At 40.2% G+C, this 22,126-nt stretch overlaps 3 protein-coding genes and 1 long non-coding RNA gene across 7 annotated transcripts in view; 3 read left to right on the top strand and 1 right to left on the bottom strand.

The window, feature by feature from the left end:
* LOC144085280 (uncharacterized) overlaps positions 1–713 on the bottom strand; it is a 42,525-nt gene extending 41,812 nt beyond the window's left edge. The window contains exon 1 of the long non-coding RNA XR_013304063.1: positions 247–713. This is a non-coding gene — a long non-coding RNA (uncharacterized LOC144085280). The remainder of the gene's footprint in view (positions 1–246) is intronic.
* LOC144085279 (endophilin-A2-like) lies at positions 206–7,031 on the top strand. 2 transcript variants are annotated; one of them, XM_077614362.1, is made up of 9 exons: positions 206–495; positions 1,816–1,884; positions 1,964–2,180; positions 2,519–2,652; positions 2,821–2,979; positions 3,192–3,295; positions 3,503–3,639; positions 3,936–3,974; positions 4,778–7,031. In XM_077614362.1, exons 1-9 carry the CDS (start codon positions 451–453, stop codon positions 4,966–4,968), a joined length of 1,095 nt encoding a protein of 364 aa, XP_077470488.1. In that variant the 5' UTR covers positions 206–450; the 3' UTR covers positions 4,969–7,031. The 2 variants fall into 2 exon arrangements, with proteins under 2 accessions (XP_077470488.1, XP_077470489.1); XM_077614363.1 differs by lacking the exon at positions 3,936–3,974 and having other exon boundaries at positions 210–495.
* Positions 7,032–7,180: 149 nt separating this feature from the next.
* Positions 7,181–13,803, top strand: stap2a (signal transducing adaptor family member 2a). Of its 2 annotated transcripts, none has more exons than XM_077614361.1 (11): positions 7,181–7,941; positions 8,762–8,833; positions 8,948–9,067; positions 9,161–9,217; positions 9,325–9,476; positions 9,581–9,712; positions 9,784–9,853; positions 10,495–10,597; positions 10,670–10,765; positions 10,838–10,966; positions 13,115–13,803. In XM_077614361.1, the coding sequence occupies exons 1-11, from the start codon at positions 7,834–7,836 to the stop codon at positions 13,168–13,170; spliced, it is 1,095 nt and encodes a 364-aa protein (XP_077470487.1). In that variant the 5' UTR covers positions 7,181–7,833; the 3' UTR covers positions 13,171–13,803. The 2 variants fall into 2 exon arrangements, with proteins under 2 accessions (XP_077470487.1, XP_077470486.1); XM_077614360.1 differs by having other exon boundaries at positions 10,829–10,966.
* An 896-nt stretch (positions 13,804–14,699) lies between these two features.
* sema4e (semaphorin 4e) lies at positions 14,700–22,096 on the top strand. 2 transcript variants are annotated; one of them, XM_077614424.1, is made up of 15 exons: positions 14,700–15,120; positions 17,050–17,330; positions 17,989–18,134; positions 18,219–18,281; positions 18,363–18,461; positions 18,541–18,640; positions 18,714–18,821; positions 18,906–19,051; positions 19,171–19,349; positions 19,448–19,601; positions 19,684–19,879; positions 20,116–20,231; positions 20,321–20,478; positions 20,570–20,622; positions 20,968–22,096. In XM_077614424.1, exons 2-15 carry the CDS (start codon positions 17,177–17,179, stop codon positions 21,438–21,440), a joined length of 2,145 nt encoding a protein of 714 aa, XP_077470550.1. In that variant the 5' UTR covers positions 14,700–15,120; positions 17,050–17,176; the 3' UTR covers positions 21,441–22,096. The 2 variants fall into 2 exon arrangements, with proteins under 2 accessions (XP_077470550.1, XP_077470551.1); XM_077614425.1 differs by lacking the exon at positions 14,700–15,120 and adding an exon at positions 15,140–15,246.
* Positions 22,097–22,126: the final 30 nt, after the last annotated feature.

Raw genomic sequence — 22,126 nt, 5'->3', positions numbered from 1 at the left:
CTTCCTAACTACTCACGCTGCAACTTATATTTTGGACGCACTTAAGAGTAAATAACGTGGGAAACCATCCAAAAAGTTAAGGATCATAAACTAATGTTTGGTCCTTCCAACCATACATTTAGATTTTTAGTTATCTCAGGGCATTCTATTTTAAATGAGCCCAAACATTTGAACGTGAAAATGTGTGTGTGGGGGGGATGGGTAAACAGACGCTAAAAAGTCATTTTAGCTGCCTGAAAGACTAACCTCAGCTGGTGACCCACTTCGGTGGTGCTGGAGCCTCCCACAACAAACCGGAGCCAGGAAGCTGTGGTAGCCAAGGCGCTGGAGGAAGTTCTTCAAATTCCACATCTGCAGACGTGTTACTCGCATTGAGCGCTTCACCACAAACCTCGGCTTCTCATATACGTTCTCCCTTCGAAGTCCACTGGACAACAGAGACTTTGCAACATGTCTGTCGCTGGGTTTAGGAAGCAATTCATCAAAGCCAGCCAGGTAAGTCAGCGTTGTTGTTGTTTTTTTCCTTAACTTTATTAGCCACTTGCTAGCTCGGCAGCACTGTTCAATCCTTTTCGTTAGCTGCAAGCTAGCGGGTGAAATTACGTCATTAATGTTCAGGAAAACGTCTGCGAAAACACTTTTTAAATATCACTCTCGAGATATTATGTGTCTGTAACTTAAAGTTAAAGTTGAACGAGTGCCACTTGCGTCTGTGTAGTTTTACTTTAGAATAACTTGGGTTGTTTGTGAAAATTCAACTTCCCTAATATATTCCCATTTAGTCCAACAGGTGTTTACAGTTACTCTAATGGCATGATTGCCCATACCATTTTTTTAACGTTTCTGGAAAAAATAACACTCAAATTCAACATAAAAGATTATAATTATTTAGATTCAACCTTGACCTGGTTGACTTAAAATCTACACAGACAGGAACAATTTATAATAAATAAACTGCATATATACTATCGGTACTTTTTTTTTATTTGGTATTGTGACAGTAAGAAAAAATATTGCTTTTAAATTTGTAGTGGAAAAATCCCCGATTTGTACTAATCTGAAAGCACATGCTAAAGAGATTTAGCAGAATACTTGACCATCTGGTTGGCATTTCTCCAAATTGGACCAGTGATAATTGATATTTAGATGCATTAAAGGAAACAAAAGATTTATGAGCATGACTGTATCTCTTTTTCATGGAAAAAAATGAATTGTAAATCATTATATGGCTCAAAACAAGACGTAAAATTAAAATCAGGCAGAAGATATTTAATTATAGCAGCTTGTGTAAGTCAGATGAGAGAAGTTCTGTTGCTCCAATAAGAAATGTGAGGCCTGACAAAAAAAACACAACATAACTGGCTTAACCAGTATCCTTGAAGGTGCTTGTTTAGCAAGTCACCGCTGAGGCATAACAAAAAGTGATTGGGTAGCAGTCATACTTGGCGGGCGTGCCATTTAAGAGAACTGGAATCTTACTAATGTCAATAATCCTCCCATACCAGTTTCATACTCCAGTGTCTATAGATGTCAGAAGCATGACAACCCGGAAGCAAAAATAAACCGAAAGCTAATTGGTGGAAAAAAAGAAATATTCCAAACTAACCCTGTGTAACAATTTAGTTGTCCCCATTTGGAAATGATGAATTAAGTATGGCTAATCACATTTTTCCTGACAGTTATATTCAATTCACTGGCCACACTCCAGTCTGATTACTATACTATAATCAATAATTCACTTCAGTATAAGATACAGTATAAAATGAGTGTCTGTTTCCAGAGTTGGCTTACAGATTTGCTTCTTGATGTTCTCAGATGGTGAGTGAGAAGGTCGGAGGTGCAGAGGGAACCAAGCTGGATGAGGACTTCAAGGACCTTGAAAGGGTATCACATCCATTTGAATAGTAACAGAGGCCCAGAATGTTGCACTAAGTCACTATCCCTCTCTAACCTGTGCCTCCAGAGAGCGGATATTACCAGCAAAGCAGTAGTTGAAGTCGTCAACAGAACAACAGAGTACCTTCAGCCTAACCCAGCCCACAGAACAAAGCTCTCCATGCTCAACTCGATGTCCAAAATTCGTGGGCAGGCGAACAGTCTTGGGTACCCGCAGACCGAGGGCCTCTTGGCAGACTCTATGATAAAATATGGAATGGAAATTGGCACTCACAGCAACTTTGGTAAAGAAATAATTTAATTGGAACAAAGTGCTTTCCTAATTTTGTAGATATTTCAGGTATTTGTATTTTTAAGTAGTATTTATTTCTGGCCCAAGTTTTTACATTGACATACTTTTTAAAACAAATACCTGTATCTTCTACTTCTTACATTTAAATAAGAAGCTTGTTACGTTTAAGATGGGGGTGAAAAGTCATAATGTTTATTTTATTATTGGGCTGGTACATTTAAGGGTTGATCACTGTTACTACTTATGTCAATGTTTATTTTGCACAAGTATTAGTAGTACTTTTATTTTAAGGGGTTCCAAAAATGTTGTATTGGTACATAATTCCTGCAGGTGACGCTCTTCAGGCTGTTGGAGAATCGATGAAAAAATTGTCGGCTACCAAGGACAGTCTGGACATGGACGTCAAGCAGAATTTTCTTGACCCACTGCAAAGAATTGTTGACAAGGACATCAAAGATATTCAGGTACCCTTCCAAATTGTCCATGAATAAACACTCTGCCAACTCCTTTAGTACAGATACTAAAAAAAGATGTGTCTTGCTTCATCTTTGACAACAAGGTATCGCAATACTTTTCCAGTGCCATTACTCATCCCTGCAAATGAAAGTTTAAAATTTCCCTTTTGCCATCAGCACCATAAGAAGAAAATGGAGAGCCGTCGCTTGGACTACGATTATAAAAAGAAACGTCAGGGTAAAACTCCAGAGGAGGAAATCAGGCAGGCCCTGGAGAAGTTTGATGAGTCCAAAGAAAATGCTGAGACTTCCATGTACAACTTGCTTGAGACTGATGTGAGTGGCCGCTTGAGTTGACTAATTAGCCAAACACATTCTTCTTTTTTATTTATGACGCATTTCAAAATTGTAAGAAGCAGTGTTTTCAACTTGTCTAACCTGCTTTTTTGCTTTTTCTCTGACATCTACCTATTCAAGATGGTTAGATTTTGAGACATTGAATTGAAACAAATCTACTTCCTTTTATCTCTGTACTTGTTCTTCTGCAGGTTGAGCAGGTGAGCCAGTTGGCAGCTTTTGTACAAGCCGTGCTGCAGTACCACAGAAACGCCACAGACATTTTGGAAGAACTTTCTGAAGACCTAACAAAAAGGTCAGCTCAGCCCGGTGACTTTTTGTGGCCCTTAACTTGACATTTTTACTGATCGTCATTTCTTGTGATTATAATTATTCTTTGTTCATGAAAGTGTTTTTTTTTCACAAAAATTGCTTTTGATTTTTTTTTTGTAATGACGTGTTATGGAATCACATGAAAGATAACAGATGTTCAAATTATCATTATTGTTTGCATTTCACGCAGGGTACAAGAATGTCAATCCCAACCAAAGCGAGAGTATAGACCCAAATCTAGGCAGGCAAGTTTTGACTATGAAAGGACTGACCAATCCAACGGTGGTTCCATGTCACCTGCAACGAGCCCTCCGGCTTATTCTCCAGGTAAATAGTTTATTATATTATAATATATTCTAGTGACCAACTAATTGAAGTTTACAACAGAAGGATGAAAAGAGCATTTAAAAAAATGCAACCAGTCATCTACAAATCAGATGACTAAATGTTCTATAAAACATTAATATTGGACACTTCTCCTCCATTTTATAATTACAAGGATGTCATGTGCTTATGAATCCTTTTTAAATGTTTTCACAATATGTTGGAGGGGTAAAGACTTTTTATTGTACAAGATTTAGTCCTAAGAATTTCATTCCCTCTGCAACGTGAACAATATTTAGGTCCATTTGCGTCAAGAACTTCCTTCAAGAACAGAGCGTGTGAGTGAGACAAAAGTTTGGAATTGTGCTCCTTGTTTCACATTTGCGACAAAGCAAATGTTTTGGCGTGGGCTCCTTTTTAAGGCTGCAAAGATGGAATCCTTAATGGGTCCGCTTCCTTGTTGTTGTTTTTTAAATATCTTCAGTTTGCGGGGATTTCATGTATCTTCAGCCTCTTTACTTAAAAGTAGTGTATTTCCTACTTGCCATTTCATTCTTACTGCTCAAGCAAGCTGTTAAATGTGGATCATGATTTCCAATGCTGAAGTAAAACCTCCACCAAGGCATAAAAATGTCTTCTTTAAAAAAAAATCAATGCACAGTTTTGAATCTAGTTGTCCAGCTCCAAATTTAACATGACAAATTGTGACCTATCCCAAACATGAATTGATAAAATATTACTATGTAAACCAAAGCCTGAAAACGTCCTTGATGGAGGTATCAATAATGTTTTTTTAAGTTATATTGCTGCTGTTTGGTGGACTAACTCATCTCCCAAATTTATAAACACAGAACAGATTGTTTGGAGACATAGAAATTGTGATTTCTGAAAAAATGTGAAATTGAGCCTTGAAAGTAGTGAGTTTCTACCTGGCAGCCGCAATATTGTTCGCAAAATTGGTGCGGGTGCTGAACTCGATGTAGTTTCCCTTACAGTATTGTCCGTTACAACTTGACTTCAAAACTCCTGGTAGAAACATGCTGCTCACGCACACCTAATGAAATCTCATCTGAGTCAATAGGAATCACATTAGGCCACTGTCACAGTCCTTCTCACTTTGTTCCATTTTGTCCAATTTCAGCGGCCGAGCCAAGCTGCCGAGCTCTCTACGACTTTAGCCCGGAGAACCAGAGCGAGCTAGGCTTCCATGAAGGGGACATCATCACACTGGTCAGTTACATTGACGAAAACTGGTTGGAGGGAAGGCTCCACGGCAAGACGGGATACTTACCCATCAACTACGTTGAAGTGATCGTACCCTTGCCGCAGTGACATAATTGTTGGAAAAACTAAACATCTCACCATGACGGCCTATTTGGTCAAAAAGCATTGTAACAAATTCCGTTCTGTTTTTCAAAGAGAAGGTACAAAGGCTTGAAGGTTTGAAAATGGACAGTGTAATGTTAGGGTGCACGTACCTAACCCTAAGCGTTTGAGCGCAACGCACCTTTGCACTTTTTACACGACTTCATTATCGCTGGGGAGAAGTTTTTTTTTCTTTTTCACAAACACTAATGGGTGCTCTCACTTTATTCGGGTATTCACTTCAATATTTGGAAGCCTTTTTGGACATAAAGCTTCTGTTCAGGTAGATTGCTTCATAACTTCATACCTAGATGTTTCTGTTTTTTAGCTAATCCAATACTGACACCTGCTGGGGTCCTTATTCAACTCTTGTTCAGTCAAAACTTCAAGCCTTAAAAAATCCAAAACCCACCCTATGATTGCTTAAAATATTTAGGGTAAAAATTTAAGATCAAATACCTCCACTGGAAAATTCTGGATAAATCTTGTATTTTAAAAAGGGTTTTGAGATGGCCTATTAATAGATCCTGACACACCTCCAAAAAAATTAAAGGATATCCTGAATTCATTATGGAAGTTATAGTTCTGGAGTGTTTATCTGTCACTGGCATAGATGAAAAAGAAACTATTTTTATTATTAATCATTTTCAGACCAAGTTATATTGGACTGGTTCATTTTATCTGAACAATGATTTTTCTGGGCTGTTTTTTTCCAAACAAAACATTGCGCTTCATGTGATGACATACAGTATATTTTCCTGTTAATTTGTACTTTTTCTCATGCAATTGTTCATTTTCATCCATCCAAGATTTCTTTAACACTAAAAAGTATGTTCAAAATTCATTACGCATGTTGCTTGCTATTCCTTTTGTATTTAATGCACCTCAACGATGGCTAACTTTTGTGATAGTTACTAAAAGTCTAATACCAAAGCCATAAACTCCAGTGGCTATTTCGTCACACTCCATTGATGCTGCTGGCAGTGTCTCTTACAATGTTCTCCGAGCACTGACCCAGCTGTGTCAAGGTATTTTCATCCCGCGATACGTTTTTTGTTCACATTCTAGACGAAGTGTCGCCTTTTTGTCATTTTAACCTTTCGAAGAATGTACTGTACATATAGTCTGCTGCATCCAATTGATTCTGCGGAGTTTACTCGCCCAAGCAAGCCTGGTACACAATGGCTGTTTTCACTTTGAATTACATTCAGGCTACGAAAATGCGATGGTACGCTCAATTCTCTAAAATGCCACATTTCTCTGGCCCACGACTCAACTCTGTCATAGCTATTTTAACGTTAAGTGGAGAAGACAGGTCTTTTCAGGAGCAGAGACACAGCAGTGGATTAGGCCCTCCCCCTCTCGTCTTTATTCACCACCTGCCCCCTGAACCCCCCTTTCTCATTATCATCCCCCGATCCCAATCCCATGGTGCCTTTGGGAGCGCTGGTTCATCCCTGGAATAATCTCGTTTTAGCAATATATGCATCTAAATGTTATGTTTGCATTCTTCCCAATGCCATTAGTCTTATTTAAGAGGGTCAGTGCAGGGGGTCATCTGGGCTGGGGAATAACTACTACTACATATTTTAGGTGTGTTTACATGCCTGCTTAACATAAATCAAAGGATTTGGGTACTTTATATTAAATATTGAAGATAAAAAAATGTCTCTGAACAAATGGCTAAAATGTTTGCCCATTGTTTGATCACGGCCGCGTGAAAGATGCAAATTTTTATTCCAGTGGGTTCTTAAATGCACCATTATAGAAGGAAGTAAGTTATTGGATCGTACTGCAGTTTATGTTCTGTGCAAAAATGTAACCTTTGCATTAGTCCTTACTAGTAACCATTTAAAATGTCATTTGGTGACTGTGACACATTGTGAGACTAAAAGTAGGATTATCCTGGATTATCTTGAGTATATGTGGATTAGCTCTTCTTGATGTTTAATTTTTGTTTATTTTATGTTTTAAAGGTACAGGGGGATGAAGGATTTGTTTATTCTAATAAATATTGTCATACTACTTCACATTTCTTGCTCAATATTTTTAGTATTTACATACTTTGGTAGGCTGGGTAACAATAGTTTTTAAATTACTTATTTACACACTTCTAAAGAGAAATATAGAAAGTAGTAGCAAGTGATGAGTGTGGTATATTGCATGATATCAAGAGTTCATCCCATTTTTGTTTTCTCTGTGTATCACTCACATTCTAAAAATATGCACTGTTGGTCGATTGAACACTAAATTGTCCCTAGTTGCGAATGTGGGTGCAAAATGTCTTCCTGTGTGCCCTGAAATTGTGAGGACAAGGTGCATGGATAATGAAAGAATGACTGCTAGGCCATTGGAAAAGAAACTTTAGAAAAAACCCTTCTAAATTGTCCATGAATTTTAATTTTCCAGACTTTACTGTTAGATTCAAATAAAAAAAAACTGTTTGTAATACCAGTCCTGAATTTTTTTCCTGACTGTGCAGCCTCACGCTTGATAGGATGGATACTAGTAAACAAAAAAAAAATTAATTGCTAATTTTGTTCCTTACTGCTTCATACATAGATGCTCTATCACAAAGGTGCTAGTTACCCACAACGCATCTAAATAATTTCAACCAATGTTTAATCTGCAGAGTGCACGAGCCCCCCGTCTTTGAAGCCCACCCACAGCATGTTCCACCAGCCAGCTGTTGGCTTATTGCCTCAGCACCATCTCATCGGGGGAAGGCGTGTCCCTCTCTCGGATTGCTCTGTGCGCCCCTTTGTCCTACGGTGGTGGTGGCGGTGGTCTTAGTGGTGTGGTGGTGGTGGTGGTGCTCAGCCGGCGACACTCATGGCGGCTGCACCCGTCAGGCAGCGCACTGGGCTGGGTGCGACCCGCACGCAGCTTCCGCCCTGTTACTACGAAGGCTACCTGGAGAAGCGAGGACCTAAGGAAAAGGTCAGTGATTTTCTTCTTCCTAGAAACGGCTGCTTTCTTCATATTCATTGTATTCGGAGTGAATGAAAATGTCAGCAGGGTTATTGGCTGAATCACACATCCGTTGTGCTTTCCAGGAGAATGTTGTAGCCATAGTAACAGTGTGTATTTTCGGTGTATCTGTTCAATTGCGTTCGAATGTTGTAGTATGTCTGCCTTATCCATGCATGGTGATGACACAAGGGGGGATTCCGGCCCCTGTGGGAGACCCAGGGTCTCAATTAAGATGCTTTTACCGCAGGCTAGGGCTTGTCATTTGAGCCAGGCTCAGGTGCAAGCAAATGGGCAGCTGATGCCCAGCCACCAGCCATCTCATTGGCAGAAAAATGGGTGCAGTAGGGTCATCCCCTTAAAAACTGCATTTTAGTCATATTTGGAAAATATAACTTGATAAAGTTTTCATTTCCCCCCAAAAATAAGAGTAGTAAGAACAATTAAGTAATTAGTGTACATGGACAGCAATAAACATCCAATCCATTTTTACTGGAATCACTGGAAGTCAATAAAATACATATACACTAGATTAATTTAACAGCCACATGGATGACGACAATACAGTTAATTTTATTCAATGTATTGTTTTCTTTGTGGAGGATAAAGACTACAGGATTTGCCAGAATGTTGTATTGCCTGTCACCCCAGCCTAGACGCAGTATACCTTTGACGTGAAATAATAGAAAGGCTATGTGTTGTTTTGTCTAACCACAACTTAAACCGAAACTGCACTGAATGGATGTTGCACTTCATTCTTTTTTTCCAAAAACGTTATTTTCTCTTCCAGGCACCCAAGCGTTTGTGGACATGTCTGTGTGGGAATGCGTTGTATTTCTTCAATAATTCTATGGAGACACATGTAAGTACCTTATCGCTGATGTGGTGGGTCTCTGAAATTTCCCGAATACGGCATGAAATAAAGTTCTAACCTAACCTAAAAACCAAATCCGCTGTTTATTTGTTCTCATTTCAGTATGTAGAGAAACTAGAGCTCAGCGGGTTCGTGTCTTTGAAGGACGACTGCAGCCGGGACAGAAATTTGGAAGCGGCCAGACTCATCCTGCGCATGAAGGATGGAGAAACCAAAATAACAGTAATGTCCCCCAATATTCCCACGCGATTAGTTCCGACGTTAATAACAGTCATTCTTCGTTGGGGACAAAGAATACATGCAATTTTTTTCCAGGCACCCAACCTGGAATCAAGGGAGCTGTGGAAGGGTTTCCTTTACTCTGTCATTGATGTGAGCATATTTGTTTTTAAAGTGTTTTTTTGTGCGTCGATGTGCACGCTTTTAACAGTGTATTGTTTCATCTTCTAACATATTTTTTTCCGTGTCTTATTTCTCAGCTGAATGTACCATCAAGCCTTACCTTGCTGCCGGGCCAGCTGCAAATGCTGAAGGAGGTAGTGGACAAAGAAAGGTCACGGCGGAGAAGTCGTACCCCTACAAGAGCACCTCCTTCGCCTCTCTCCGTCCCTTTAGTGGGAGAGATTCCCGCGTAGGTGTTGCGATACACTCTTACAAATCAAATCCAATGCAAGTGAAGAATGATAACAGATCTGTGCCTTGCATTTTAGTACTTTTATTAATACGTGGGTGCAGGTGTTTTCGCCCGGTGTCACGAACCGAGGCAGAAGTCCTCTTAGATAGACACCCAGATTGCGGGAACATGCTACTGCGTCCCGGAAGAGATGGCAGCTCATTAGCCGTTACCACGCGGCAGGACCTGAACGGGTAAAAATCTGACCTTCTACTAAATTGAACCCCTTAGGTACTTCATATTTATCATGTTGTGCCCCATATAGATCAGTCTTCAGACATTACCGAGTAACACAGAGGGACCAGGGTGGCTATGTGATTGATGTGGAGAATCCAGTAAGTTTAATTTAGCACAAGCAGTGGAAATAACCAAATGCAATGCTGGAATCTGTTTATTAGAGCACAAAAACCAGGACCTCACTGAGTAATTCTAATTACCCTGGGGATGTCGTTTTGCTGTGCAATATTGCGTTCATGAATATGTTAAGTCCATCACGTTGTCAGTGTAATCTTTGGGTGTGAAATCCAAAACTGATCTCAGTTGTTCTTTCCAATGCCAATTTTTAAAACTATTATATTTATAAATAAATGCTGCTTCTTTTATAATTTAATTATATGTCAATATTTGTTTAAAAAACAACGAGAGTATGCATGTATATTCACTCATTCAGACACATGGATGGGTACTTTGAATTCCGCAGTGTGATTATTCAAAATTTGAAAGCAAAATAAACATTTTCTATAGGCAAGCATAAATTTAAGACGACACAAATATGATTGTTTTTTTAATCCACATCCACCATTAGATGATTGATTCATTCTGCCTTTGTGTAATCCTAATGAAACATGCTCCAAACCAGACAGTGAGTGAGTTCATCCATTCTGTGTCATTATTGCTTCATAAATTTACAGGAAATTTCGTTGAGTAGTTGTCGCATCATCGCACTCCTCATAAACAGGAGGTTTCTCTTCTGCAGATTCCCTGTGCGACCCTTCACGATGTCATCGACGCCTTGGTGGAAAAGACAGCTGGCACTCTGCAACCTTTTCTCCTAGAAGAACCATATGAGGAGAATATCAGTAAGTATATATTTTTTTTACTTTCTTTTTTCTCAGTGTTAGCATAATCACTTTTTGTGCGTGTGTCTCCAGCATATGTTTCTGCTAATGATGAAAATGGGGAAAGGATTCTCCACACGGCCCCCACGAGCCCTCTGCCAAAGGCTCCCACACTTCCCCCAAAGCAAGGTTTGTCTCTTCTAAAACGTTCTGAACAGAAAAAGCTAATCAGGACCACTGACTTATTTATAGTTGGTGCAGACCGTTGGCCCAGCAGCCCGCCACCGCGCTCCCCCGCACCGGACCGCCGCATTCTGACCTCACCAGTGCCTGCCTCGCCCACCAACCCCATGAGACGACTCATTTTATCACCTTCCCCCCTCGCACAGTGTAAGTGGTGCAGTTATTCACGTCCAACCCATTTGAACTGGGAAGTCTGAGATTGAGTGACCTTTCCATCGCTTCCAGTTCCTCCCAGTTGAAATAGATTGGACTGTCGTGGTCAAAAGGAGCAATTCAATTAGTTTGTTCAATAGCTCAAATTTCTTTTATCTCAAATAATTAATAAATAAAAATAATTTTCATTATAATTTATTATAGGCTTCACAAAATAATTATTATTATTAACAGTCATTTTTTTCTAGTTTGAAAAACAGTTTAATTTTATGTCAAGGCTCCACTGGATGTGAAGTGCTAAAAATGCCTTTAGGCAAGCATGGAGTTTTTTTTGGTCCAAAATCAACTAAAGATGGTTCTTTTTTTATTCTATGTATATAGTTAGGCTGGGTCTGCAACTCATTGAAAATGTGGTAATTCCATACCTGTCAACCTCTGCCGATAACTGCCCTTATAAATGATTATGATTCCCCTTACAAACCCCCAAAAAACCTTACAAACACCGTACGAGTCGTACGGTGTTTGTAAGGTTTTTTGGGGGTTTGTAAGGGGAATCATAATCATTTATAAGGGCAGTTATCAGCAGAGGTTGACAGGTATGCATCATACAGCGCTGCATATAATGAAATGGGTGAAATATCATTCAACAAAGGTGCTCTTAAATGAGTCAAAATGGTCAAAAGTCTGCATTTTGATGGCCAACGTTTACAATAGGTCCAGAAAAAGACTTGGACTGGCTTGGAGAGTCTGCAACAGGGGTCCTCGAGGGCCGCTGTGGGTTGGGCCAGCATTTTTTTTTCGAAACATCCAGCACAGACTCGGTCGGACTCAGTTGAAGCAACGGGGGTTGGGCTGCAAGAAGCACCTGACGGCAATCCACTGATTGCACTTGTAGGACACTAGTATTGTGGAAAGCTTTGCTCTTTATGAAAACCTACATTTTGTGGAATAGTTTGAAATGAAAGCTTAGTTTTATGGGATGCTATGCCTTTACATCAAATCAAAAGCCTTAAGTGTCATCATACACCGCTGCATATAATGATATGGGTAAAATATCATTCAACAAAGGTGCTCTTAAATGAGTCAAAATGGTCAAAAGTCTGCATTTTGATGGCCAACGTTTACAATAGGTCCAGAAAAAGACTTGGACTGGCTTGGAGAGTCTGCAACAGGGGTCCTCGAGGGCCGCTGTGGGTTGGGCCAGCATTGTGTTCCGAAACATCCAGCACAGACTCGGTCGGACTCAGTTGAAGCAACGGGGGTTGGGCTGCAAGAAGCACCTGACGCCGATCCACTGATTGCACTTGTAGGACACTAGTATTGTGGAAAGCTTTGCTCTTTATGAAAACCTACATTTTGTGGAATAGTTTGAAATGAAAGCTTAGTTTTATGGGATGCTATGCCTTTACATCAAATCAAAAGCCTTTAGTGTCATCATACACCGCTGCATATAATGAAATGGGTAAAATATCATTCAACAAAGGTGCTCTTAAATGAGTCAAAATGGTCAAAAGTCTGCATTTTGATGGCCAACGTTTACAATAGGTCCAGAAAAAGACTTGGACTGGCTTGGAGAGTCTGCAACAGGGGTCCTCGAGGGCCGCTGTGGGTTGGGCCAGCATTTTGTTCCGAAACATCCAGCACAGACTCGGTTAGACTCAGTTGAAGCAACGGGGGTTGGGCTGCAAGAAGCACCTGACGCCGATCCACTGATTGCACTTGTAGGACACTAGTATTGTGGAAAGCTTGCTCTTTATGAAAACCTACATTTTGTGGAATAGTTTGAAATGAAAGCTTAGTTTTATGGGATGCTATACCTTTACATCAAATCAAAAGCCTTTAGTGTCATCATCATACCTGTCAACCTCTGCCGATAACTGCCCTTATAAATGATTATGATTCCCCTTACAAACCCCCCAAAAACCTTACAAACACCGTACGACTCGTACGGTGTTTGTAAGGTTTTTTGGGGGTTTGTAAGGGGAATCATAATCATTTATAAGGGCAGTTATCAGCAGAGGTTGACAGGTAAATTCAATGTGATATCTTTGTTCCAAGGCTGCTTGGCTCAAGAACACAGAAAGCAAATGAAAATGTTTTTGTTTATTTGGACCTTCAGTTCCTTTTTCTTTCCACTAGCAGCTCTCAACGACGAGCTCAAAACGAAGCTGGAAAAGAGACGAGCCAGTCAGGAGTGAAAAAAAAGAAGTGTTGAAGGAAGCTACACGGATGCCAACCCCCTTGTCATCTCAGCTATGTATTCATCCTGTGCCTTGTAGGTGGAAAAACAAAAAGGCTGCACACTCCAGCCGCCGTCTTATCGTAGTCATAGGTGTTGATGTCGAACTTTTGTGAAGCTCAAGCGTTGATACTTGAACTGCACAAAGTACTGTTTACAAACCCCTGAGCACATTTTTTGTCAACAATCACAGCCTTTAGGAATCCCAACAACAAATTGGACTAAGCAAGCTGTTTTCCTGTTCAACTACACGAGCTGCTAAGAGACATTTTCAACACGCAATGATAAGAAAGTGAAGTCCAACAGCCTGTGAGCTGAGGAACTTTATTGTAGTGGCGTGGCCTATTTTACAACCTCAACTTTGGGTTTCCTTTTTTTCCTGATACAGCGTGTGAGCATGTGTACGTGGGTGTGCGTGCGTGTATTGCAGTGAATCATCATTAATTAAATATGTCCTTTGACAAAAAGAAAACAGGTGATTATTTCCCTTGATATCCATATTTATGATGTACAATGTGCAATTTGTCCGCACAAATGGGTTATAAAATAGGTTGGTTTAGAAAAAAAATCAAGTAGTCACACTTTGAAAAGACCAATTTGAAAAGAAAGAAAAAGATTTTGTGTAAGACAGTCAGTTTAGTAGTGCAATTTAGTACACGGACCTTAAGTTATACATGAATATTCATCAATATTTCTATGTTTTTCAGGACTAATTGTTCAAATCTGCACTTCCTTGCAAAAATGAATTTGAATTGAGTGGAATATTGTGCTCTAATTACTACTGTGCTTTAAAAACATTAATGCTATCTTTTTTTTTTAACTGGGTGTGATCATTTGACTTTATTGCAGTACTGTATGACGCCCTATTCCAGTTAAAAAGAGCTTGTTTACATCTCTGACTGTGTAACAGGTTATAACAAGGCTGCTTCGCCTTGAATTAATTACACAAAATTAGTGGGTTTGGCAACAACCAAATAAGTGTTTTCACTTTTTTTTGGTTTTTGATACGTTAGCAAATAAATGCAATAAATAGTGTTGTGTAGACAGTATTGGTCTTTTTTCTAGTATCATATAGTTATATTAAAATGTACAATAACAACAACAACAATAAGGAAATTACATGAGTGATAATTTGTTGAAATGCATGATGCATATTTTAAAATTTAAAACTTATTTAGTTATTTTGTGTTTGAATATATTAAGAAAATACGTGATATTTATGAGCACAATATTTTTTAAATAAATTAAAAAACATTTTTAAAATAATACGTATATTTTAATTACGGTTTCTTCCTGTAAAGGATGCTATTTTTGTGTGTGCTATAAACAATTCTAAATGATAAATCCGAGGAAATTAAATTGAATGTTTGGGCGCAAACACCCCACCTGACGACAATTGTCTTCCTCAACGCTTGTTACGGCACGTTGTAAAAAATAGGTGGGGCCGTGCCAAGTCATAGACGTCCCCCCAATTCATCACCTCAACTGTCTTCTACACACGACGACATGCAGTAGTGGTGTAGAGTGCAAGGGCGTGTCTATGTACTGGGTAGGGGGATTAAATGAGGCCGGGGTTCAGCACCTTTTACGCAACTATTTGCACAGGGTTTTCTTGTACTATATCATTTACGGGGCGTTTCTATTACACGGAGAAGTATTTCTGAGGTGGAAATAAACTTTGACTCTTTTTGAGCTGTTTTTTGCGAGGAGACTTCAAACAGGAAGTGTCAACGTCGTATATTTTTCTTGTGCCCGCGACTCTTAACTAAACTCTCCTTTTGTCATTTAAAACGTTTTTTTGACCCAGGACAGAAATGTGACATTTAGCTTTTTTTATTTTTACTAAAAGTCAAGTGAACAGGTGGCAGGAGCATTGTTTTCAAATGGATTTGGGCGTGTCGAATTTCAGGTAAGTGCTTAATTTGTCTATTTTTCTATACGCTTTGGTAGTTTTCTCCAAATTGAAAAAGTGTATAACAGTTGGTGGGACTATTTTATTTTTCTTATAGTGTAGTAGGGTGTGTGGAAAGTGCAGGTAAGTGATTAACTTTCTGTTGACTGTTCACATACTTGGATTATTGCGCTCTCCTTGTGTATTTCTGTATGTGGGTTAATCTGAAAAGGATTCAAACTAAAGGTTTTATTTGTGTCGAAAATAGTTACGCCTTAACTTCCCTTATTACAGGACTAGGAGTTCCTGCCTTAAAATAAAATCAGATTTTTATTTATATTTGTAAACTAAAAATGACTTTAATTTACTTTTACTTTGTTTTCATTCCAAATTGTTTACTACTACTTCTTCCCCGCATACAAAGTTTTCCTGTTTGGGAAGAAAACTGACAACAAACAAAACAAATTAATTATTAATTGAATAAATCCCAATGAAAGAATACCAGTTATTTCATGAAATCGATTTATTTGCCAGGCATAGGTCATCCGGCACATAAAAGCCACAGTAAAAAACACTATTATTGAATACCAACACCATATCATAGCAACCTCCAGATACTAGATAAATATGCCCTTTAGAGATGTAGGAGATGACAACAAACTGTGCTTGTAAATTTACTAGAGTGGTAGCAAGAAAATAGATGTTCAATTTATGTAATTGCAATTTTACGATAATGTGGAAAGACCAATATTTATGAAAAAAGTGCTTATAAAATAATATATTTCATTATTTGGCATGTTCCTAATGCAAACATATACAAATCTGAAACAGTTTCTAGCCACACTTTTTTACATTTCTAAAACATCAAAATTGCACAAAATAGTTGTACATGATTATAATTTATTCTATTTCCCTTTGTTAAGCCATCAATATGTCATATGCAAAGCATTTTTATATGCATACAAGGCACTCTAACCTCAACTACTGTAATTTCATAAAGCCAAATTGCACCAAAATCTTCTTTTACCGAAAATACAAATATAAAATTCGGTTACAGAATCTCTATTTAAATAAGTGCAAGCAAATTCCCAAAAGTTATCCCATTGTATACATGTACTTTTGTACCAATCTATTGTTACATACACATCATTTTTGCGAATCCCCAACAATCATGCCAAGTACATTCAAACTGAATTGCTTCTGTTTTTGTTAATAAGGAAATCTCCCAAAAATAAAAGCAAGCATGTCTGGGTACATGCTTGATTGATTTAAAAGTGACTTCTGCTAATCAATCCACACCTTAACCGCCAAGCACGTGATTCAGCTCCTGCCAAAGGACATTTTGAGCAGGGAACACAAAAGACACGTGTATATGTATATACGTGAGTCAATTCTTCTGGAGTTGGCCCTGGGCTGCAAAAATGTGAACTCCCTTATCAGAGCTGCATTCTCCGACATGCTGCGGCTCATCAGCGCCGTTCTCGGATCGTCACGCCCACGCACTAGCTTGTTAAGATCATTCGGGGAAACAATCCCTAGAAACCACATTGCTACCGTTTTAACAAAACGGACACTGAGCTCGCACACTCAAATGGAGTGGAATAAAAACCTCAGAACAATAAAGGAAACCACGGTTGCAAAAGCAATGTTGCAAACACGCCTCCGCCGTGTCCTCCAAGCGTTGGCCCGATGTGTGCGAATCTCTTATTGTGTGCGGTTTTTGCAGGAGGGCTGAAGTTGACACCCCGCTGAATGCTTTTCATGGCCCTGCATTAACATCACTATGGCACTGACAGAATTACCGCCGCGCTGCAGCCTTTCTCTTTCTTCCTCCGTCTTCCATTTTGCACCCCTTTTGTTAGCGCGCTTTGCTATAGATCATTTTTCACTCGCCGTGTGACAAGATTTTGACGCCTGTACAACGTTGTGCCTCTCACCCTTCCCCAGTCCGTCTCTGTGGTCCGTGCCATCCATCTCAATATGGACTGCCTGCTGAGCGGCGCCACCAAAGGGGCCCTTCACTCGGCGAGGACGTCGTCGCTGCGCAGATGGCGTTAGTTGCCTCAACTACGGGATGAGTCAAAGAGTACATCTTGGAATGGGTTTACGCAGAGCAGCCATGCACCCCCTACTCTGTATCAGCATTTTTTGCTCGCTGCCTCTGGCCTTGATGCTGGATGTTGACCCGCCCTTGGACGGCGTGCCCCGGAGATACGTGCCCTATCACAGTGAGTGTCTTGCAAAACTTTGGATTTCTGGATTACGCTGGAGTCTCCAAAGTTGAATACTCTCTTAAAAAAATAATCACACTGGAAATGTTGTTTATTTTGCACTCTAAGCACTGTCATTATTCAATACACTCGCTCATCTAATCAGCTTTAATCAGTCTAATTTGTTGAAAAGCCTATTCACAAGTTTTCATTTTTGGCAGAGGATAAAGGGTACATATATCATTAGAATATTTTAACATTTTTGCTGCATGTCCGTTGCATGCTGTCATGAAAAACTGAAAAAAATGTTGAACCAGGGCTATTTTATTTCCAGACTTAATGTTAATATTATTTCTGACATACTTTTTTTATTTTTGTTACCTGCATGATAATTTTATTCAGGCAGCACAATCGACATGTGGAATTTTAAGAATCCTTCACTATCTGTCACCACCACGCTGTGCCCATATCGCATTATTTTGCTTAAAAGACAAGGCAAAAGAAAAGCCAGAGCAACTTGGTCTATCTAAAAATAAATAAAAACAAGTATGGTCACTAATAGGTTCACTGCAATGTAAAGTGAATGCATTTTTTTGGTTTACTTAGTATTGTTGGGGCATTTGATTTCAAAATGTCCTCCTTTTTGACTTGTTCCTGGTTTGTTTCCTGTGTCCAGGCGACAACGGTCATCACTTTCACGAGGAGGCAGTGTCCAACTTCACTGTCATGCTTTTGAGAGAGGACCTAAACCTCTTGCTAGTGGGTGCCAGGGAGGCAGTTTACGCCCTTGACCTTGATGACATCTCCAAGAAACATGCTTCTGTAAGGACAAGCTAAGCAGTAAAAAAACAACAACAAAAACGTTAGTCTTGCAACAACACACAGAATATTTCAACATGTTTCTAGGTGAAATGGGAAGTGACACAACAGCAAAAGAATGATTGTAAAATCAAAGTAAGAGATCCTGAAGTGAGTTATTTTTTTTCTTTTCCTCGTCGTTCAACATGTCCGAAATGCTGAACTAACACACCTTTTGCATTCTCGTAACAGACCCAGTGCAGGAACTTTATCAAGATTCTGCACAATATAGATGATAACATGATATATGTGTGTGGAACCAATGCATTTGACCCAGAGTGTGATTACTTGGTAAGACCCGTTGAGGCTCTTAATTATAGTTTTATTCTGGATGTCCAAATGAACACAAATGTTGCGATTATCTATGCAGTTGTACGCAAATGGGGAACTGACTTTGGCCAACGCGGGTGAAGATGGGAAAGGGAAATGCCCATTCAACCCTTTCCAAAGACACGCCTCCCTCATGGTTGGTGAGTAGACATTGCACGGCAAAGCGGACAAATAGCATTTCGGTAAATCCCAATACGCCGTATGTTTTGGCAGACGATAACTTGTACTCGGCCACTTCCATGAACTTCCTGGGCTCTGAACTGGTCTTGATGCGCAGCTCTCCCCCCATTCGCACAGAGATTAAAACCTCCTGGCTTAATGGTGATGTATGCTTGACCTGCTGGGCCTTTTTGAACTTGGCTGTGGAAAACTCATGATTTTTTTTCCCTCTCCTGTGCGTATCAGAGCCCAACTTTGTTTCCCTGGTTCAGATGCCTGAGAACGACCAGGGCAACGATGACAAGGTCTACCTGTTTTTCAGTGAAATGGCCGTTGAGTACGACTGCTACAAGAAGCCGGTGGTTGTTTCCCGCGTAGCCCGCGTGTGCAAGGTGAAATAAGAATTTGACCTTCTTAACACCGTCTTTGCATTTGACATTCTTAGCATCGTCTTTGCATCAAATACGTATGTGGACGTATGTAGTTCTATGATGTGTGTTTATCTGCCCAGGATGACATGGGCGGTAGGAGGACCTTGCAGAGAAAATGGACATCCTTCCTGAAGGCCAGGTTGGAATGTCCTGTCCCAGGTTCCCAGCTGCCCAACATTATTCAGAATACTTACCTCTGGTGTGACCCCCAGAAGCACTGGAAGGAATGTGTGTTCTACGCTATCTTCACCCCACAGTCGTATGTTATTGTTATTTATTTATTTTTATTTTTGGGGGCTTGACTGTTTCACATACTATTTGGAATTCAGCCATCTTGTTCATATATTTTGGCTACAGCGACACGTCCGAAGTGTCGGCGGTGTGTGCGTACGCCGTATCTGACGTCAACCGAGTGTTTGAGGAAGGGCAGTTCAAGACCTTGGTCCATGAGCAGACCTCCTATATTTGGGTCGCGTATAGTGGAGAGGTCCCCGACCCTCGACCCGGATCTGTGAGTGGATACGTCTGTTTGCACCGATAAGTTCTTGAAATGTTACTGACTTCGCTAAAGTGGAATTTGGTTTTCTCTTCAGTGTCAAACTAAATCAATGGACCTCCCAGACCAAACCCTTCTTTTCATCAAAGATAAGCCCCTCATGGATGATGTCATCCAACCAATTGGAGAGAAAGCTCTACTGGAGGGAAGGGGAGCTGCCTTTACAAGCATTGTGGTCAACCGGGTGCAAGCCGCAGATGGCCGCGACTACCACGTGATGTTCATAGGCACAGGTGTGTGCATGTTACAATAATAAGCGATGCAGGGAAAAGTTTTCTAGTCACACAGATCTTACGTCAAAATCAAACAACTTTCGGTTACCATAACTTAAAAATGGGGAGAATAATTTGGGTTGCATATATGCTTCTAAATGCATCCGCTATCTCGGTGCGCCTCCAGGTTTTCATAGTTTTCCTTTGACCAGCCCTTTGTGTCCAATGAAGACAAATTTTCTTCTGTTTTCATTTAGCGGATGGTTGCCTTCTGAAAGGAGTTAACTATGACGGTGAGATGTTCATCATCGAGCAGGTTCAGCTTTTCCAAACCCGGGAGGCTATTAAAATCCTGCAGTTTTCCAATGTCACGGTAATACGATGCCCTGGAGTCACGTGCTAATTATGTTTGAATTCAGCCATTGAATTCTCCCCGTGATTGTTACACATCAATATGCACAGGGCCAGCTTTACGCAGGCTCGGATTATGGCGTAGTACAAGTTCCTCTCGCCACCTGCGGGAGATCTTCGTCATGTATGGATTGCATTCTAGCCCGAGACCCCTATTGTGGATGGGATTCAGAAGCTGGCAATTGTGTAGCCCTTTTTAGCACACAGAGGTAATAGACATTCTTAATCACGCAAAGAGGACTACGAGCGGTGGACAAATCCCCAAACTAATCCAAATTGTATTGCTTTTGTTTCTTTTAGGCAACTAATCCAAAGTGTGAGGGACGGGGCTGCCTCTCTTTGCCCGACCACAGGTAAGACGAAACGGAAATGAGCTTTATTGCTAGAATGTTCATTCAATGCCATTGATCCCAGTTTAAATGGATTGGACTTTTTACACACTGATTAAATGATTTAATATTGTCAGTGTTGAAAAATCGAGAATCAGGACTCACATACATACCGATTTGATCTAGTCTGTTAGTTTTCCTTCAGGCCTGAACAATGTGGCGACAGTTTGTACTGCGACACCACAATAGTACTCACATTTTTTTTTTCAACATGCATATCTGACTCATTTATAAATGACCGGTCACAGCTGCTTGTTCAGTTGTTTCTTTGAATTATTATTTAATTTGTAAAACCATTTTCTTTTACAGAAGCTGCACTCGTTGTGAACAAGTCGTTTTTACCCGGCGGAAGCGTGAAGCTTCTCTGCCCTGTGCTGTCTAACCTGGCAATAACCGATTGGGAACAAGATGGCCACCGCGTGGCTCCTTCGCTTCGTCATCAGCTGCTAAAAGACGGACTTCTCATCCTGAACGCTTCGGACTCGGACGCCGGCCTCTACCGTTGCCTGTCGGTAGAGCGTTCCAAAGTCGACAAGTACACCGCCACCGTCGCAGAGTATCAGCTCAGTGTTTTAGGCGAAACTCGAATACCTCAGGCGCAGACAAATGGCACATCCGTTGTGGGACTGCAAGTCGCCATCGGGTTTTTGACTGTTTTGCTTGTGGGTCTTTTGGCTTGGAATTTTTACAAAGGCCATCTACCACTGCCCTGGAACTGCAGAGGAAAGCTGAGAGGAAAATGGTACGGGTCAAACGCGCAGGAGGACCCGGGTCCACTCTGAGGCACCAAGACGTGGTCCAGGTGAGCCTCGGCTTTGGGGAAGCTATCAGGGCAAGAGTGGAGATCATCAGAGAGGTGAGCTTCAGTTCCGTTGTGAAAAACACGAGAATCGCAGTTTCGTATGCGACTTTCTGACCAGGCTGAGATTTCAAAGGAAATGTGTATCGGTGGGAATGTGACTTGAAGAGCCAAAAGATCAATGTGCTGGATGGACGGTTTCTGACAGTTTAAAAACTGCCTGAATTTTATGTTGGCACTTAATCTTTAAACACATTTTTGGAAAATGTCCATCAGGAAATCAGTCTTGAATTTGTGATTCTGCAATGAAAATGTCCCATCAATTGTTAAGCTGCGTTTCGATTTTTAACAACTTTTGCTTTTTTTTCCCGATAGGTCGGGGAAGATTTTTATATCTGAACTGTTTGTCTCAATTTGGTCATTCTTTAAAAATGGGTGGGTGGGTCCAATGTGTTTCTAAATTTGGAATTTTTTGCGGGTTGTAAGTGTCGCTAGTTGGTCACTAAGGTCGAATTCAAAACAAACTGATATTTTGAATTTAATGTTTCACATAGCTTACTTGTAGTTTGTACTTTTATAGTAAAGTTGCATTTTCAAGAAATGTTCACTGTGCACAGTAAATGATAACCCAGCAACGTTTATGTTTTCGTGTGTGCCTGGTTTTGATTC

This window comes from Stigmatopora argus, chromosome 12, assembly GCF_051989625.1.
Source record: "Stigmatopora argus isolate UIUO_Sarg chromosome 12, RoL_Sarg_1.0, whole genome shotgun sequence".
Lineage (NCBI taxonomy): Eukaryota > Metazoa > Chordata > Actinopteri > Syngnathiformes > Syngnathidae > Stigmatopora > Stigmatopora argus.
Note: the sequence above shows the minus strand (reverse complement) of the source record. Positions and strands in the feature narration are given on the sequence as shown.

What these genes read in the sequence shown, in the direction of transcription:
- sema4e (XM_077614424.1), top strand. Translation starts at nt 17,177, where the DNA reads ATGAGTCAAAGAGTACATCTTGGAATGGGTTTACGCAGAGCAGCCATG. An exon ending in TCAAAGTAAGAGATCCTGAA is followed by an intron (nt 18,282 to 18,362) that starts GTGAGTTATTTT and finishes TTCTCGTAACAG; the next exon opens with ACCCAGTGCAGGAACTTTAT. An exon ending in TGCAGTTTTCCAATGTCACG is followed by an intron (nt 20,232 to 20,320) that starts GTAATACGATGC and finishes CAATATGCACAG; the next exon opens with GGCCAGCTTTACGCAGGCTC.
- LOC144085279 (XM_077614362.1), top strand. Translation starts at nt 451, where the DNA reads ATGTCTGTCGCTGGGTTTAGGAAGCAATTCATCAAAGCCAGCCAG. An exon ending in AGGACATCAAAGATATTCAG is followed by an intron (nt 2,653 to 2,820) that starts GTACCCTTCCAA and finishes TTTTGCCATCAG; the next exon opens with CACCATAAGAAGAAAATGGA. An exon ending in ACAACTTGCTTGAGACTGAT is followed by an intron (nt 2,980 to 3,191) that starts GTGAGTGGCCGC and finishes GTTCTTCTGCAG; the next exon opens with GTTGAGCAGGTGAGCCAGTT.
- stap2a (XM_077614360.1), top strand. Translation starts at nt 7,834, where the DNA reads ATGGCGGCTGCACCCGTCAGGCAGCGCACTGGGCTGGGTGCGACCCGC. An exon ending in TTAGTGGGAGAGATTCCCGC is followed by an intron (nt 9,477 to 9,580) that starts GTAGGTGTTGCG and finishes ACGTGGGTGCAG; the next exon opens with GTGTTTTCGCCCGGTGTCAC. An exon ending in ACCTTCCCCCCTCGCACAGT is followed by an intron (nt 10,967 to 13,114) that starts GTAAGTGGTGCA and finishes TTCCACTAGCAG; the next exon opens with CTCTCAACGACGAGCTCAAA.